Consider the following 19,575-nt stretch of genomic DNA (forward strand, 5'->3'; position numbering starts at 1 on the left):
GAGCTATGTGAGCTATGTATAGATGCAGTAATGTTGTAAACACAGTAATGTTGTTTCTTCTGGTGAAAGAGCTAATTAACGGTCTCACACAGGTGTTGTAACTCTTAAACAGCCTAGAACATGTCTTCTAGACACAGAATCCTCATATTCAATCTGATTCTATAGTTGGTGGATCACACTACGAGAGACATAAAGATGTCTAGCAGCAGCATCTTGTGACATCCCCATTTCCATTCATCAGATAGCCCACTATCTCAACGAATCAGACAAATGATTTCTCCTGGACATTGATAGATTCTCCTGAATATTGTCAACAGAACCTTGCAATTTTTGCATTTTTTCTCCAACTTCAATATAAGTATTCATTTCTATAAAATAAAGTTGTAGCTATTGCTTTTGCATATATTTTTTTAAACTTCATTACTGTCATGCATATGAACTGTGAATTTAAATGTTACTGACATTTTTGTATTGGTGGGCTTTCAAAAATATGTTGTTCCTTAACTTTTGTAGGGCAGTATACTTCCACATAGATACATTTTAGCAAAGTCATGAGTTGCTTTGTTTGCAAAACAGCATATTGCCTCATGAATACCTTTCAGGGATGTGGGCAGATAATCAGTAACTATCAATTTTTTCTTTTTTTACTTATCTTTCTTCAAGCATAAGACTGGATGCAAATTTTAATGCTCTTTTGGTTCAGCCCAGAGATTAAATTGCACCGGAGCCCTAAATAAGAAGGCTCCGGCACTTTTTTTTCTGCAACTGGAACAATTATTTCAGCAGAAATTTGATCTAGAAAATTTTACTTTTAGCAATAAAAATTATATAAAAATTGCTTATTAAATTTTAATTTTTCTCTTTACATTTTATTTAATTTTAATTATTTTAATAAATAATAATGGATTAAGTAATAATTATAAATTAAATAATCAATAAATATTGATTTTTAATATCAATTAAATAAAAATAAGAAAGAAAAATATCTTAAAAATTATAAGCTAATATATACCAAGCTCTCATGACTGGATAAAGGCAGTTATGCCACTCAGAGGGTTAATGAATTATTTTTCAGATAGTCTTAAAGACTGATTCATATTTATTTCAATTTTAATACACTCTTTTCATAACTTATATCTGTTGGTTATATAACTAAATAAACAGCAATTCTTTTCTTCTGATGTCTGCTAAAAGTTTGCCAAGATCTATATCAGCTTCTACAGTTGATGGGAAGATACAGAAGTACTTTAAATAACTATTATCCAAGGAAAAAAAATTCCAATTGATTTTATTTATAACCCAGAATTTTTAACAATAACTTATAAGTCATATTTAAAACTTATTTTTTTTCAACATATTTAATGTTGTTTCTTTAATTATTAAAAACATTTATATTTTAAATTAAAACTCTTACCTATCTGCACTGATTAGCATATGCAGATAGGTCTTTTTGTTGATTTCCAGACAAAACAAAACAATTTCATTTGACTACTTTAAAAAGAAAAAAAAATTTGACACAGAGAGCACAAAAATTATCACTGTCTAAGGCATGAAAACTTATTTAATTGATGGCATCTGTAAATATGCAGTGTGCTTGAAAGGCAAAGTCATTGAGAGAAAGGGCAGCTCTACTCTTATATGTGCCCTAAGATCACCAAATGTGGCGATATGTGTTCTGCGCTGGTTTTTGGCACGATTGCGTGTTGTATGACAACCCTTTTGACGACGAATACTCTTTTGCTGGAGTGTTTTAATTGCTTGTTAGTTCGTGTCGTACGCGTTTCGAAACGGCCTATGTTGCAATGAGAGACGTGGTTGCAAGAGAGTCTGGGAGATTATTTTTAGTGGCTGTGCATGATAGAAGTAAGGAAACGCTGATCCAGCGTATTAAAGAGTGGATTGAGCCTTGCACAACTATTCATTCGGATGGCTGGAAATCTTACAAGGATTTAGTAAAAGAAGATTTTGAACATTTATTTGTGAACCATAGTATGAATTTTCTGGATAGTGTGTCTGGCTCTCATATAAATACAATAGTGCATGGTAAAGGCGGCACGAAATTGCTATTTCTGCTGTTCGAAAAAGCATTCATTCATGGTAAGTGCATTTTATTTTATTCTTGTTCTTATTGTGTAGAATGTAATGTTAATTGTTTTTTTTAGTATGAATTTCTGTCATTATTGTTGTTTTTTTAATTGTTTGAAATTTATTTTAATTATTTTAGTTTATTTTGTTGATTAGTGCATAGTGCCTAGATTGTACAATTCGTAGTTGTTTTTTAAAGTTGAAACAGAATGCTGTGTACATGGTATTCTTTGAAATTAATTGTTGTTATGTTAATTTATTTAAGCGAGGTGTGCGTATTTCGTAGATTCTTTCGCTGCCTAGATTGTTCAATTCGTAGATGTTTTTTTAAAGTTGAAATAGAACACTGTGTACATGGTATTGTTTGGAATTTATTGTTGCTATGTTAATTTATTTAAGCGAGGTGTGCGTATTTCGTAGATTCTTTCGCTGCCTAGATTGTTCAATTCGTAGATGTTTTTTTAAAGGTGAAATAGAACACTGTGTACATGGTATTGTTTGGAATTTATTGTTGCTATGTTAATTTATTAAAACGAGGTGTGCGTAGTTCGTAGATTCTTTCTCTGCATAGATTGTGCAATTCGTAGATTTGTTTTTAAGTTAAAACATATCGCTGTGTACATGGATTCTTGTGAAATATTTTTAATTAGAAACTTTACGTTTTTGCTATGTAAATTTTTTGTTTTTGTTTCAGATTTTTAGCTTAAATTGTGTGTTCAAAACTTGGTTTTTTGCATGTGCGAAAACCGCGTTTTTGGAGACATTTTAGGTTTAAAGTTTGAAAGGTAGACAAAAAATTGAGATAGTAATATGGCACCATGGAGTTTCTCGCGAAAAATGTTTGGCGAGAACTTTTCCGACTTAAAGATGCATACAAGAGTAGTTCCGAAAGGGTAATTATTTCATTTACATACATGAATTAAAATTATTTACCCTTCAATGAAAATAAAGAGAATATTTTATACAATCCCCGAAAAAAAATCATATTCTTAAAATAATGCTATTTTCAACAAGGTAAAACAGGAATCTTCTTTTGGTTTAGATTTTAAATAAAGCTCTACAGATTTTGACAGCAGTCAGACAAATGTTCCTCTGCTCCTAAAGCAGATCTGTATCTAATCGCCCTCAAAATGGAGTTTTATTTAAAATATACACCAAAATAAAGTTGATGATTTACTTAATTTCAAGGCCATTTTAGTTTGCTTTATCATTATTCATTTTAAAATGGTTTTAAAAATAAAATATGTTATGGTTTTGATATCAGTGCAATAAAACTTAAGTGTTTTTTTTTATTTTATTTTATTTTTTTTTTAGGAATTTTATGTAATTCTTATGTAGTATTTTTTCATTTCATTCTGTAATTCTTATTACGTAACATAAAATGCTGGTCCGTGAAAATTTCATAGTTGTTTCCATGAAACACTTCAAAAATAATTTCAATAAAGTCTTACGCCAATTTTCAGAAAAATAATTAATATTCATCGTAAGTGCTGAAAAAAATTAATATTCCCTTAATGCCATGAAATTTTCTAAAATTCGTAGCAATAATATTTGTTTATAAAGCAATTCTAATACATGATAAAACAGTTAACAAAAATATTCTTTCTTCATTAAAGGGAAGAATCATCATAAATTTGGCAATATCTTTGTCAGAGTTGAAAAAAAGCTGCACTAATAATCAGTGCCATCTTTACAACATTACTCCGGGTAAACCAGTGAGCTGGGTGCCTGGGAAAACCAATGAAATGTAAATGGATTAGCGCAGGGCCCCTTTGCTTGTGAGGCCCTCAGGCCACTGCTCAGCCGGCACAAGCATTAAAATGGTCCTGCTAATATAGGAATTAGCACCGTTAAAATCATTATAATGAAAGCAAACAAATCTAAGTTTTTAATTCACCGCGATTTTAATAAAATATATAAATCGCAAAAAATCTTCCGAGGTCACTCAGATTGGCGAAAGGTTTAGCTGGCACCTTAAGCCGAAAAAACGCTTGTTTAATTAATTTCAGGGCGCATGGGCACTGTTCTATTCCTAAAATAATAGGTAAAAGATGTATAAAAAAATAAGACATTTGAGAGTTAAAATACAGGTCTGTTAGACCAATATTTATACAATGCTATTTTACAAAATACGCCAAAAGCACATCAATTTTATTGCAAATTGAAAACGGATGCTTACAGTTTGAAAGTACCTAATAATCATACGAATACCAGTAATGATACGAATCTAATTTTATGCAATACACATAAGGAAACATGAAACAATTTTTTTCACTTAATTTAAATACCAGAAAATTTATTGGAAAGATTTCTCTATAAAATGTGAGACTAGACGTAATAATTCTACGGAACAAACAACAAACTTCATCCGTGAAAATTAATTACATATTTCAAAAATACATACCATGATTGTTTAAAATATTAGAAAACAAATGCGGATTGTCAGATTAAATAAATGAAAGATTTATTTTCAACACGCAGCAACTAACAACGAAACACGGAGTATAAAGTCCACACGACGAACAAATATCTTCAACGTTGCACCACAATAATCGTCTTTTAACTCGATGGAATAAAAATAATCAAAGGGTTATATAATAATTATAGGATAGGTTAATCATATGTATCTTAAACGGAAGAAACTGTTAATAATAATAGAAATTTCAATATTATTCTTTGCCACCTGATTTGACTTGTAACTATGTCATAAGAAAAGATGAGAGATGAGACGTTCAATCGCTAAATTCTTTTCCCATGCTCCATTCTCGTTCAGTGCATTTCGTTTCATAAAAGGCACGCAAACGAAGGCTGACTTGAACTATAGTCTCAGATTAGGTGGAAAAAATAAATGCCATACATTGTGGATGCCACGAATTACGACCTGGAATTAAGGTGCTGGTAACGGTCTTGAAAGGTCTGTTTCAGAGCAACATTCATAAAATAGTTTGGTCTTGGACAAGTCTGTCAACTCAATATTTTCTGATCGTATGCTCTTTGATACGTATAAAGATTTTGCCACGTATTCAAAGATGCTACAAATATTTTTTAACTAAATAATTAAGTTATTTTTCACGGCCAGTATTCGTACGTAATTTCATGAATACCAGAATAACACATGAATTCTGTTTTGCACCAATGGCTTCAATTTTTTTTTCATATCTCTTCAAATCCAGTAAATTTTTATTAGAATCAGTTCATAAATCTACAATTAAATCAATATCTTGTAGATTCTTTTGGATGTATTTTGACGAGTGGGATAAAGTACCCGCCATTTTCAATCTGGGCACTGATAACTTCTAAGGTGCTTTTTAGTGATTTCGATGTACTGAACCTTGTGTTGACACATTTTTCGAATAACGGTTTCACACCCCTTTTCTCAGTACCTGCAAACTGATGTTTCAGTATTTTCAAACTAGAAATGTCACCTAACTCATCACATCAGCTTCGTCGTTCTTTACGAGTTTTTCTAGTATTCCTATATATCAGTAGACACGACACTTCTGAGCTACTGTACCATTTTAAAATCCTACTGTGAGTTACCAGCCAAAAATTAAAATTTTTTTAAAAGAAATCTTACATGTGTTTATTGCCTATAAACTTACCTTCCTAGTAAATATGAAACAAATTTTGATTAAACTGCATATAACAAAAAGAAACTGAAATTAAATTGTACATAAGAAATTTGCTAATAAATAACAAATGTAATGACAGATTCTTTGATGGATGATGATTTTGAGATCAAACTTTTTTTTTTTTTTTTTTTTTTTCGCGAGAGCTGGTAGTGGCTGCCACTCAAATACAGTTGTTCAAGTGTTCATCAGCGAGTCTGTTTCATTACTTATTTTTAAATTTCATACTGGAAAAATAAATCTCAGATATGTAGAGCTGGATATTGCCTTCACCTTGAGACAAACCTGGACCAACATTGGGTATTTTCCTTTAGGAACAAGAGGCTAAATATTTTCAGAGCTTGAAGAAAGTGATTTTACACAAATATTGTCTTGGAAATCATTCAGTTCCAACTCCACTGCAGTACTATCTTCTTGAAAATCAAAATGCTCTATAACACGAGTAGAGAACTCTTCAGCATGAATCTCTATAAAGGAAATTTAACAAACAATCCAAATTCTTTTGAAATCTTGGAAGCACTATTTTCCAAGATTACTACTACTACTCATTACTTTCTTACTACATGATACACTTGCACAGCACAGTAAACACACACATATGTCATTTACCTGGGTAAAGAAGTAATCAGTTTCCCATTCCCAATGAAAGTGATAAGTTTTTTGCTTGAACACGCCATCATCGTTAGAACAGACCTAGCTTAGTACCGATGCATAAATCAAACTATCCAAGTTAGCAAATGTCTAATATACACACAAAAAATACAATATGCACCTCGTGCATATACAGTCAAGTACGAGATGAGGCTGACAATAGGAGTAGCGCGAGAGAAACAAGCAGTTGTCATCAGTGTCAGCTCAGTGGAGGAGTCAAGGTTAGCCAACTCGAGCATTAAGTGATCTACCAAAAATATACCCGTGAGCTAATAGTAGCTCGTGACCGACAGTTTGGTGATCCCTGCTATATATCATAATACCTTTTGTTGCCATTAATCTGGCAATAAAATACTAACTGAAATTGCATATAGATTTAAAAAACCCAATGAATGAAAGAAATGTCCTTAAGTTTCTCTTTTAATTGGTACGGTATCTATCTTTTTGGCATCTCTTACAAAATCTTCAGTTTTTATCACAAATGTATCAGACCTATTCCATGTATACCATTATAAGTCTAATCTTCTTCATTCCATAGATTTTCGAAATTCTCTCCGTTTGTTTTCCACTTTCGCATGTTAAACCAACCTTCTTTCAATATTTTCCGATTCTTCATCTGCTCCAGCGATTAAGTTGTCAACATATACATTTCCAGTTAACCTGGAAAATACAGCCGAGCACCGTGACCTATATTTCTTAACATGTACACGAAGAGTTGCTCTGAGAAGAAACAGACTATGGATATTGCTCTGAAAATTACTTGTCATGCAAAGAGACTTAATTTTATTTTGGTTTCATTAATTAACAATTCTTCCAAGGAAAATTCACTGTGATTCTATCTTCATCAGCAATAGAAATTTGCAAGAATGCTTGCTCGATATCAACTGTAAATGCAATTCACTTCCGACTGAATTTAAGGAACAATTGCAGCATGTCCAGCGCAGTCCAAAAATTATGCACGTAGATTATAAAAGATGATTCCCAACACTGCTGGTGTACCATGAATTAGTGCTTCTCCCCGAGTTCTAAACAGAAGAAACATCCCATTGCAGGATGTCACGACTTTTGTGAGCATGCCATGCATAACCCATCCTTCACATCAAGGATCATCAACACTGGTAAGTCTTGAACCTGTGTATACAACCATGAGATAACATTATAATGAAAGAGCGTGACAAATTGGCCTGGCAGGAAAACATATACCCTCCCTAAGGTCCTATACAAAGAACTTATCATTGCTGTCATCATCATAAAAAATAATTTTATAGATTAAAAATATACCTTTGCATAAAAGTAACACTATTCATATATATATATATATGGGGATGTGCTTCTTTTTACAAGTAATAATGGCAAGATCACGCGACCATTTTCGGCAGAGAAGAAGGATGATGAAGTTTGAAAATCCAAAAGAATTATTTTTATGATGTGATTCCGCTTAATATGATGCCATGGAAAGACCTTTTTTCTTCTTATTTCATTTTATTTGTTGTCTTCATGTTAATTATGTTCTTGTGTTTTTGCCAGTAAATTACTAAATGTCACTACCACTGTCATCAATAGGATTGTTCCTATAGTTCATAAATACAGTTACATCCTACATTGGCTCTCAACCCTTTTGAACTCTCTTTTCACTAACCATAGCCTCTAATTGAAGTCCTGTGGAATACTACAATTAAAATACCATTTGATGTCTCTCATCAAACACAGGAAGAAAATGCTGCAGTTGCCATTGCTGTAATAAATCGAAACTGTAAGTACAATGTTTGAATTACTTGCCTGTTATTCATGAATGATAATTTTATTTGATGATGCTCACTTGATGAAGTATTATCATTTTTTAAAAACAATAAAGTCATTTGATGTTAACTTTATTTGATGATGTTCAGTTGATGTTGATATAATGAAAAAATATTAAAAGGGAATGAAAGCTGTTTAATTGAAAAATTAAAGGTATCAAATTTGACAAAATGTATTTAACTTCTGAAAATATTATTTTGAAGAATTTTTTGATGCAAATTTTAAACAGTTGCTAGTTCGATGATTCTTTCAATCTTCAATACTTTCATTTTTAACCAACAAACTGTTGTGCTCATTTCCTTTAATGCATATATTTTGAAAGTATTATAAAATGCTATTAGTTCTTTAAAGATATTTTGATATAGTATCTCGAAGTGAAATTTTATTTTCAATAGAAAATAAAATTTTTATGCCAACACTATAAGGAATCAGCTACCAAATAATTAAAATAAATTTAATGATAGGCTCTGTTCTCATGCCAGTTATGAATTAAAAAAGAAATTCTATTAAATGATAAAACTTTATTTAAACATTGTTATCCATCTATTAGCAATTTCTTAAGGTGTATTTTAGAATTTGATTGAACGTACGAAATTTGAGTGTTTTAGCATTATAATTATTAATATTTCTTTAAGAATATTTGTGTGATAATTTCTTGAAACTGATAAATAATGACCACCCTAACGATTATTAAAAATTTACCAGTACACAACAGATCAAATACAACAGATACATGCTACCTTGTCGACCAAAGGTGGATATTTCAGCAATGGTCACCAATCACAACTGCAGAATTTTAAAAGTACACAATCATCAACAATTGGCATCAAATTGCGCTACTTGGCTAGTTAACAGAATAATATTAAGTACCATTTTTTTTATTAAAATGGTAGTGCACATCTTAATATATTTCCAATCCACTATGCTATCTGTATTATCAAATAATGAAGAATTTGTATGCATGCATGTCTATCGACTTTCCATGTATTGTTGGGGGGGGGGAACAGTAGAACACAGAGCAACCAAATTTTGAACACACACATCTATCAGTCTAAGGGGTGGGATACCTTTGTGAAGGATTTTCTACAGGACACTGATTTGTATTTACATTACATATATGATGAAAAACTCCATGCAGTCAAACGAGTTTACCTGCGTCAAACTATCAATATTCCGTGAGCTTATCTTCTGCACTACTGGGGCTGTTTTGCAGCTGAAAGAAAAAGGTATGCATGTGAACGCATGTCACATCAAACCATGGCTTTTAATTTATTTTTTTTCTCAGTTCTGATAGGATTAAACAATTAGTAGACTTTTGTTTAATAACTAGAGTTTATCCGAAAACATTTCAAAGATTAGAATCTGACTTTATACTTAAAAAAAAAAAAAAAAAAAAAAAAAAAAAAAAAAAAAAAATTCAAAATAGGAAAAGAAAAAAAAGGGGAATAGATTTTTATGCCAACACTATAAGGAATCAGCTACCAAATAATTAAAATAAATTTAATGATAGGCTCTGTTCTCATGCCAGTTATGAATTAAAAAAGAAATTCTATTAAATGATAAAACTTTATTTAAACATTGTTATCCATCTATTAGCAATTTTTTAAACAGTTTCTTGCAATAAATTTTTCAGCTGAAATGCACTTAGTGAAGCCTGTCTGCCAATTTTCAGTGAATGTTTTGACATTTTTATGAAAACTATTCTAGCTCTACAATCTTGTGTTTGAAATTTACTTTTCATGAATTTTTCATTTTTTTTTTTTTTTTTTTTTTTTTTTTGTAATGGCAACAAAACTGTGTGCCAGTGCAATTTGTCACCAAATCTATATTTAAAGCTCAAACCTTTAGCAAATGCTTTATTTTACCACTTGAATTAGCTCACTTAATCAGATAAAAAAACAATTTTTCTTTTTCTGCAATGCGAATTCTGTTATCGTACATTTTTAAGTTTGGTGCCTCATCAACACTCTACCTATTTATCAACAACAACAGCAACAAACAAACAAAAAAAAAAAAAAAAAAAAAAAAAAGGTGATTTTCAAATTTCAAGGTATTTTTTCCTAACAAATATAAATAGTCTTATTATGTGGTATGATTAAAATAACAATAATACATTGAAATTTTTCTTTTCAAAAAAATACCATTAAAAAATAAAGGAATTTCATTTGAAGCTACCATATTTGAAAATTTCTTTTTTTAAAATCATTTTAGTGATTTTTTAATATTCTGAATGTGAAATCTAAACAAATGCAATAAAATATAAAAATGCACAATTTTTAAATGACTATTTAATAATTGCAAAAATGCTATTGTTAGAATCCTGAAATTAATTTCATTTGTGCAATTTTACATTTTTATAAAAAGGGTTTTTTTTCTCTCTATAAATGTTTAAAACTATTATAACATGTGCAAGTTTTCTTTTTAAAATTCATTAAATCCCCCCCCTAAATCTAGTTAAATTATCTGATTCTTTCACACAGCTGGCAGGTATGATAATCTTTCCTACTGCCCCAGAATAACTTTTCTTCGTACAGAAGGTAAAACAATATTTTAATATTTAGATGAATAACAAAAAACTATGATTTTGTATTAGACCAATGCAAAAATGTAATCATGTGTTTATATTAGGTGACTTAAAAGACCTGTCATTATGTTTAATATTAGCATGGTCAAAAATCCAAGGCTTAGAAAGAAAATACTTTTTTCAATATTTTTCAATGAACAGATAAAATGTTGGATAAATTTTATTTTCTCCTCACATTTATTAGTAATAATCTGCCTTAATACAGAAAGTTGATATCCTTTTATGAATTTTGTACATATAATTATGTATTCAATCTTGAGTTCAAGAGTAAAATTGCAGACCACCATGAATATTTATATGAAGTAATTTCAACTTCATTTAAATGAAGACATTTTTCAAATTAAATTTTGAAAACTCAATCTCACAGCCGACACAAGGAAATGATTCAAATTCAAACATTTGGCCCTCTGAGTTATACAATTTTCTTTTAATGCATGGACATAAAAGTTGATTTATGAAGTGTTTCTTATTTAATTAAATGTGTATATCTACACACATAAAAACTCACAAAGACAAAAAAGAAATTTCTGAATGTGAATAGCATTTTAAAATACATATATGTACACATAAAGTAATAAAACAGAATTTTATAACTACAGTACAAGATCTTTAAAAATTTCAGTCGATATTAAGTATATATTTTTTGAAGACAACCAAATCAAACAACATTGAGTATAAATTTGATTTTAATTGATCACACATTTCAAGAATTACTCATATGATGGTAATGTACATTTTGCTGATATATGTGATACACTTTTGAAATACCAAAATATATATTGTGAAAATATTTTGTATATTGAGTAGAATGCTGCATCAGTGGTAATTACAATGCATAATATGAAATTATATGCATTATATGTACATGAACACCACAGTAAAAATTAGCAATGAAAATTTTCATTCTCAAAACTTCTTAATGATTAACAAAATGGTACAGAAATAAATTTTCAATTGTACAAGAAAATCATTGTATTTTTCTATCAAATACAAGAAAATATGTACAAAAACATGTCATATACAATGAAAACATATTTACAGGCAGTTAAAATAACGTACTCACAAATTTGCACATTGAAGTTTTGTGCTATTTCAATGAAATTAATTATGAAAGTTCGTATCACAGTTTTTTCAAAATACCCCAAGGTAAAATGGAGACAAAACACAACACACTGACATAATTGAATACAAAATCTCTTCATCAATACCTTCATAAAAAGTTTATATGCATGATGACAAACCACATGCAAGAAAATTAACAGGAAAATAAACTAAAACTACAAATAAGTTGTTAACAATCATATTATAAAATTTTTGAAATATTATGTTTAATTCTTTCATAATCTAAGAGCATTATAATATGTAAAACATATTTTTTAACATTTACTTCAGATAAAAACATATCTGTTTGATTAAAAATCTCAAATGCTCGTTTATGAGGATTTATAAAACTAAACACAGGAATGTTCAAAATAACAGAAACAAGGTCTTAGATTAGCTAAAACAGCTTCAATAAATTAAACTAAAGCTGAAAATTTCAATATTTCATTAAAAAAAGGAAAATGTATCTTATGATAAGAAATCAATTATAAAAAATTTAATCTGAAACATTTATGTTGGAGGGGGACTGGAAAAAAAATTATTTAAACTGCAATTGCATCATATGTAGATTAGACACATTTAATAATGATAACGTTGAAATTTTCAGCAACTTAACATTTCTATATGCAAAAATATATCAACTCTACAAATTTAAACAAACCATTAATGTACAAAGATCCAGATTAAAAAATGATCAAGTATATCTTCCTTACAGAAAACTGTAGTGTAGAAGAATATGTACAATAGGGTATTTACAATTCAAAACCATACAGAAACATAAGGTTTGATGAATAGATATCTATGCACAACTCTTAATACAGCATTTTATGTATTTTTAGAATTTTCCCAAGTCTTTGTTTAGCAGTGGCAAAACCTTTCTTCGGCTTTTTGTTCACTAGATTAAAAAAATAAAATAAAATTACTACAAATATCTCCCCCATAAACATATTGGAAAAAAAAATGAAGTACTACTAACATTACAGACTGACTAACAATGCAGGAAACTGCAGATATATTGATTAAATATATTACAGAATGATAATGCATTTCCATAAAAGCATAAAAAATCCTAGAAATATAACATATCAAAAAATATTTTATCAATATGACGTTTTCCTAAAAATGCAATTTCCTGTTCCTACTAAAGCAATTTTACAAAAATTAATTTCATATGACTCAGATATTTCATTATTTGGTCCTTCTCCAGCTCCACCGTTTGGTGAAATCAAATAAACAGTAGAACTCTATTTACTGGATTTTTTAAATCCTAGAATAAATGTCTTGAATTTTATTTTCATGAACAGAGAATACAGGACACCTTTTTATTCATATTACTAGTAAATAAATAAATAAAATGAATAAAATCAAACACTGAAAGACACTTAACAAGTATTTCTTAAGCAACACAGTTATTAACAGTAGTAGTACTGCTATTTAAATAAGTGAGTAGCAAGAATTTATTTCAAAGTATTTTCAAATAAATAATAATAATAATATAATATGGTATAATATATGCTATAGTATCAGACTGTAGCAGATATTATACCATATTTCTTCCTTTTCTTCTATTTTATATATATATAAAACAGGCACTATAAGGACAACATCTTTCCCCCAGCCGAGTCTCATAACCATAGTAATGGCTACTGCAGAAAAATGGTCGAATCCTCTAATTCGCTAAAACTTCCATGTTCCCTCTGAGCTGTGATGATGACATGTTACAACTGTTAATAAGGACAGAGCTGCTACTGCTTAAAGCGCTCATTTTAAAGTAACAGACCTTTATTTATTTACTTTCATTGCATATAATATGTTTCATCTTATTCAATTTAAATTCTTAAGGGGCATTTCTACTGGGGATTCTGAGTTAACGGGGACAACTAACTTAGCTGACTCGTCTCCAAAACCTGTTTTTTTTTTTGCCATAGGGCAGCAAGTTGAAAAATCTGAACTGCAGGCATAGTGGAGCTAGTCGACACAGAGAACTTATTCTGTTAGCTCAGATACACCCCACTGGGAACGGCCTTTTAGATCTTTTTAGATGCTTTTGAAGATTTATTTGTTTTTAATCACTTTCTTAGTTCAAAGATGAGAACAAATCAATATATGAATTTTGTTCATATACAATAAATGCAAAGTAGAGTTACTTTCCAAGCTGCGCAAAGTTATCTATCAGCAGATTAGTAGTACCCATGTACAATACTAATGTTGAACAAAATAATCAACAATTTATATATACATTTCACTGCAAGAGACACAACCAATATTTATTTTTCAATAGACAAACATTTTAATAAGCCAATGTAGATAAACTGGCATTATATGCATGTCTGCTCTTGAAGAACTACACTGGTATGGATCATAGTTTTGAAATATGTTCGAAGGAGCAAGCTTAGCAGGTCTAGCAACAAGAAGCAGAAAGTGAGTGTCATGTATTCCAAGATGAAAGCTTAGTTCAAACTGAAAAAGTTATAATTTATAATTTTCTTATCAGCAATTCAAAGTTTTGATATTGGTTGTTTATGTTTATCAACATTATATAAAGGATAGATAGGGGAACTATCCAAATTCAAAAAGATAATTAAGGATCTATCGCAAATTAAAGTTTGTATTAGAACTTTAATATTTTTTTAATCTTACACACACATATGTGTATATATATGTATATATATTCTCAAATTTAGACTACTGAGAGTGAAAGGAGTTCTCAATTTCATTTTGTATGTTCTAAATAGGTTTTTCAACTATATCTTAATTCATTGGATTTTCTGTTTAAAGATTAACTTTTAAAATTTTTCACGAAGTATCTTGTTTTTTCACTTTTGTTTTCAATTCTTTTAAAGGGATAGAATTCTCTTTATTTAAAATTATTCTAATGTTTCTAATTAGAATTTTTTCATTGCTTTGGGGGAGGGCCAGAATTTTCGGGTGAACTATTATAATTATAATTTAAATACACTGAAATGGTTCATCGGCTAATTCTGGATTCAGAAAAGCAAGGATTTTTGTAGAAGAGAGATTTCAATTAATTTCAAAGTTCCTCTCCCCTGATGAAGTGACATTGAAATTGATTGAATTCCTCTTCTGTTTTTGTTAATTTTTCTTTAAATTTCATAATTTTAGAGGGGTTTTGCTTGTTTGAAATGTTTTGGTTTTAACATTTTTAAATTTCAATTTCTGGTCTTTGTGAAATATTAGTTCTAAATTTCTTACTTTACATCTTTAATGATAATTTTTCTGCAGCTTAATGCGTGGAAATAACTAGGCATTTTTGTGTATTGTTTTCAAAAGAATTGTTTTGTAATTATAAATATATATATATATAAATTGTCATATATTTGTTAATATATTAAAAATATATCACAATTAATACACTTATTATTTATATTATTACTAGGTATATGATTCTATTTCTTTAAAATATTTTAGCAATATCTAAACTATAAATGCTATTTTTTAAATTACTGGTGCAAATCTAGCCTGAAAAACTGTTATTGGAAAAAATTATTATGAAAATTGCAGTTTTATTCCATGAACATCATGAAAATTTTCCATTTATTTCTTGTGATAAAATTACTTCCCTATTTGCATGATCTGCTTCGTGTGAATAAATTTCTTTGTTTGAGTAACATAGAAGTAAAATAAGCTTTTAGTTTCAGGGCTTACATAAATAAAAATTAGATTGCTTTATTTTATCTGAAATGGAAATAGGTTATTAAAAAGTATCATTCAATTTCGTTGCAATAAAAGTCTTTTGCTTTCTGTTTAATGAATATATATAAAGTGCATTCACATTTAGAAACATAACAACACACAAGAACACAAAGTACCCTCATTTATGGTACAGTAAAATTTGGGATGTATTTGTCTTGAAGAACCAAGATTATATTTCAGTACTTAATTATACCAAATATGGATCAAGATTTCTTATAACAAAGTCATTAACACTGATGTTTAATACTAATACAGTCAAAAGTCGTTAATTCGGACACCCATAATTCGGAATGATCTATAATCCGGACATCAAAACTAAAAACTTTCTGCGCATGCGCCGTGTTGACACATGCGCAGAGGCGTTCACGCGTGCGCGTAAGACCTTTTACGACTGCGCATATGAGTGTGCGCAAGTGCAGAATACGTTTTCGCGCGCGCATTTTATGTATAATGGGCGTATAAGCTAAATAATTATCTATTTCAGTTAATGTTGATGATAGCGTTGTTCCTTAATTTTCGAATTGCATCCGGCTTATTATTTTTTGCAGACTGTAAGAGCAATTTTATAAAAGTAAGCTTAAACTTTCGATTATATCAAATAGAATTTCCGATATATATTTGTTAATATGTAAAGGATCTAAAGCGAAAGTATGTTTTGAAATCCGAAATCTGTTTATCAATTTCACGCTGCTCGGCGGCGGGCGCGTAATGAATTGGAAGTTGATTTGTCAGCACTATCCTTATCTTCAGCGCAGATGTTTTTATTTTATTTGGCTTATAATTCCTTACCAAATGTAGTATTTCATCTCGATATGCTTCGTCTTTGATATGATTTAAAACAAGTTCCTCGTCATTATAATTCGCTTCCGATAGCGAAGAAAAGTGACAGAGGTTATTGAAAACAAAAAAATTTCGATTGACAAATTAGTCGGTATTTTCAACACAGCAATTATAGGACTTGAACGGCGGAACTTTGTAACTGAACAAGAAATTATGTCTGTTTAATAGAATTAAAGAGAAAGTATTATCACATGAAACTAAGCAAAACTTAAACAACTTACATTGAAAGAAATGTTTAATAAAGTAAACAAATAAATATTAAGCTTTTTCTTTTTGAAAATTTTGATACCCTTTAGATCATAATTGTTCTTTATTTCATAAATTACGGTTTCATATTTTTAATTTTATAATTTCTGCATGCCATCTTACGAGATTTAAACTGATGATCTATAATCCGGAAAAATCGATAATCTGGAATCGCCGAAGTCCCGACGAGTCCGGATTAACGACTTTTGACTGTACTTGCAATTATAATTTCAAATAAACAATTTTTTATTTAATAAAACACTTAAAATTTATTAAAAAGTACCATGAGATTGAACTATATCCACTGGGAGGGACAAGATATTACTGCACATACCTTTTGGTGGCTCTACAGGAAGATGGCGCTTGTTGCCATTCCAAAGAGGGTTTGATGGACCTGCTTGTTGATCTTGGGTTACCACTTTGTTCTTCGTGACTGGCTTTTTCTTTAAATACTGCCTTTTTTGTGGCTGATAAAGAGATCATAATTTAAAAATTTAAAATGAAAATTTTTCCTGTTAATAATGTTTGAAATAAAATGCAGGTTTTATTCAAAATCTATGATAAACCCAGGTTGCTTTTGTGCTTAATTTTTAAAAAAAAAGCAAGTTATAAAATCAAATTAAACATAAATGAAAGTATTTCATACTTCAGTAAAATAAAAAGAAATTAAAATGCAAATAAAATATTATGAATTAGTTAAATAAATCTAAAATTAATTTAACATTGATATAATTAATATCATTTTTAAAGAAGAAACCATGCATCTAATAGGTTTTTTAGATATACCATTACTATCTAAAATTAAATGAATTGGTACTTACCACATGCAAATTTCTTGTAAGTTTTTATATTTTAGTTCCTAATTTGCATAAGTTTTATTAGTGATAAAAAAATTTTTCATCCTTTTTAGTTACAAAGATGTTGAAACTAAACTTATTAGACAATAAGTTAAAGAAAAAACATGGCATTTTCTATGCCTCTGTAGTATAAAAGTATTAGCATGCAGCGGATTCATGGCAGGTTGACCAAGAAAGAAGTCCCTGCTGACTAAAAAATCTAAGTCCAAATTATACATAAAAAACCTTCCAGTTGGCCTGTGAAGAACTGGAAAATTTGAATTTGTTAGAAGAATCAAAATTCAATCTGCATTACCCCAAATGCAAACCAATTGTTTCTAGCATGAAGTCCCCCCCCTCTCCCCAGATTATCTCTCCCACAATGAAGCATTTTCTGGATGTGATGCTATTGAGATTGGTCATTTAAGTATCCCAAAGAGATATTTTAATCAATGAATTCCAAGAACATCGGGTGATGGAATATAGTATATTTCAGTATTGCTGATTTCTTTTTCAAAGATTCGAAACTGAAAGTTATTCTTTTCTTAATCTAGCAGCTGAGTATTGACACATTTCAGCAGTTCCTAGAACCACAACCATAATCCATTTAACTGTCTCAGCATTAATAATGCTATTCAACATGCAATGCAGAAAGCAATTGACAACATAATACATGAAATGGGACAGAGAGCAAATGGACAACCAAGCCTTGCATAGGATTTACATTTATTCTTCAGCAGTTGCATGACAGCCAGGCTTTGCTTGACATCACAGTTAAACAAGGCAATAAATATCATTCAAACATGAAATAAATACCATTCCTGACATTCTAACTAAACACCCAGAAATACATTTTAGCACAGCATGATTACCTGTTATAACTATGCCTTATTTTTGACTAAAAGTACTTCAGAGATATCTTGTCTCATATCCATCATTTCCCACCATCAAGCTTCCAAGAGTACTTCTGGGCATCAGAGATTTTAAGTGCCTGTATTTCACAAAGACTCAATAATTACAAAAATCCATATCTTATTAGAGATGAGTCCGAGTTTAGGGTTTGTAGATTATGGCAAAGCACTCCAACAACTAACAAATTCAAGCATAACTTGAGCTCAACAAGTAACAACAAATCTCTGCTAATGACCATACTGTGCCATTATTGGTGTGGCACTATTTACTTTTGATTACAATACAAATTTATATGCACGGCAGCTTTTGAAGAACTTGATACTATGAAAGTATAATGAACATTTTTTACAAGGAAAGTGAAGGAAAGTATTCGCATTATTTTTTCCTCTAAATTGTACGTCCACCACTCAGCCTATGAATATTGGAACAGTGAGCATGCTGAAATGCAAATACAAAGTAGCATTTTTAGAGTCCATATTAAATTTCTTGAATAATGGCAAGACTATTCAAGAATTCTTGAAATATTTTAGCATAAAATCTGCTGTGTGAAGCATTGCAAAATCGTGGGAGGATGTGTCTCCAGATACTTTAAAAAATGCCTGGCATGATTTATGGCTAGCTATTATATTTCATGATGAAGATGGTGTTATATTTTATCGTGATTTCAAGGTGTTTACATTTCACGGTAAAGAAGCAGTGAATTCGAAGGTTTTTTGATATCGCAAACCAAAGGTGAAATTTTCTAATTAATGCATTTTATAAAAATGTGGAGAAGCAGTAATAAATGATGATATAACAGAAGTTTTTCATTGCGATGACCATGCCCCAATTATTAATCAATTAACGAACGGCGAAATTCTTCTGTATGCTTCTAGATCCAGAAAGATCCTATCACTACCGATAGGAAAGAAAGTGACAGAGAGGTTATCAAAAACGAAGAAATTTCAACGGACATGTTAATCTGAATTCTCAGCACAGCAATTATAGGACTTGAACAATGGAACTTTATAACTGAACAAGAAATTAGATCTGTCTACAGAATTAAAGAGAAAGTATTAGCACAAAAAATGAAGCAACTCAAACAACTTACATTGAAAGAAATGTTTTATAAAGTAAACAAATAAAAATTAAGCTACTTTTTTTTTTTTTTTTTTTTTAATTTCAGTGCCCTTTAGAT

The 19,575-nt window shown here is 29.8% G+C and overlaps 2 protein-coding genes across 2 annotated transcripts in view; both read right to left on the bottom strand.

Moving 5' to 3' along the window:
• The window catches only part of LOC118181483 (pre-mRNA-splicing factor ISY1 homolog), an 81,301-nt gene extending 76,674 nt beyond the window's left edge, over positions 1 to 4,627 (bottom strand). Inside the window, exon 1 of the mRNA XM_035350636.2 lies at positions 4,490 to 4,627. Within this exon, the coding sequence (XP_035206527.1) occupies positions 4,490 to 4,492 (3 nt within the window). The 5' untranslated portion in view covers positions 4,493 to 4,627. The remainder of the gene's footprint in view (positions 1 to 4,489) is intronic.
• A 5,282-nt stretch (positions 4,628 to 9,909) lies between these two features.
• Positions 9,910 to 19,575, bottom strand: part of LOC118197349 (histone lysine demethylase PHF8-like) — a 79,935-nt gene continuing 70,269 nt past the window's right edge. The window contains exons 19-20 of the mRNA XM_085812386.1: positions 16,985 to 17,117; positions 9,910 to 12,745 (exon numbers count right to left, since the gene is read on the bottom strand). Coding sequence (XP_085668512.1) covers positions 12,663 to 12,745; positions 16,985 to 17,117 — 216 coding nt within the window. The 3' untranslated portion in view covers positions 9,910 to 12,662. The remainder of the gene's footprint in view (positions 12,746 to 16,984; positions 17,118 to 19,575) is intronic.

The sequence above is a fragment of the Stegodyphus dumicola genome, chromosome 1 (assembly GCF_044657685.1).
Source record: "Stegodyphus dumicola isolate Sdum_Otavi_A_Nest chromosome 1, ASM4465768v1".
NCBI classification, from domain to species: Eukaryota; Metazoa; Arthropoda; class Arachnida; order Araneae; family Eresidae; genus Stegodyphus; species Stegodyphus dumicola.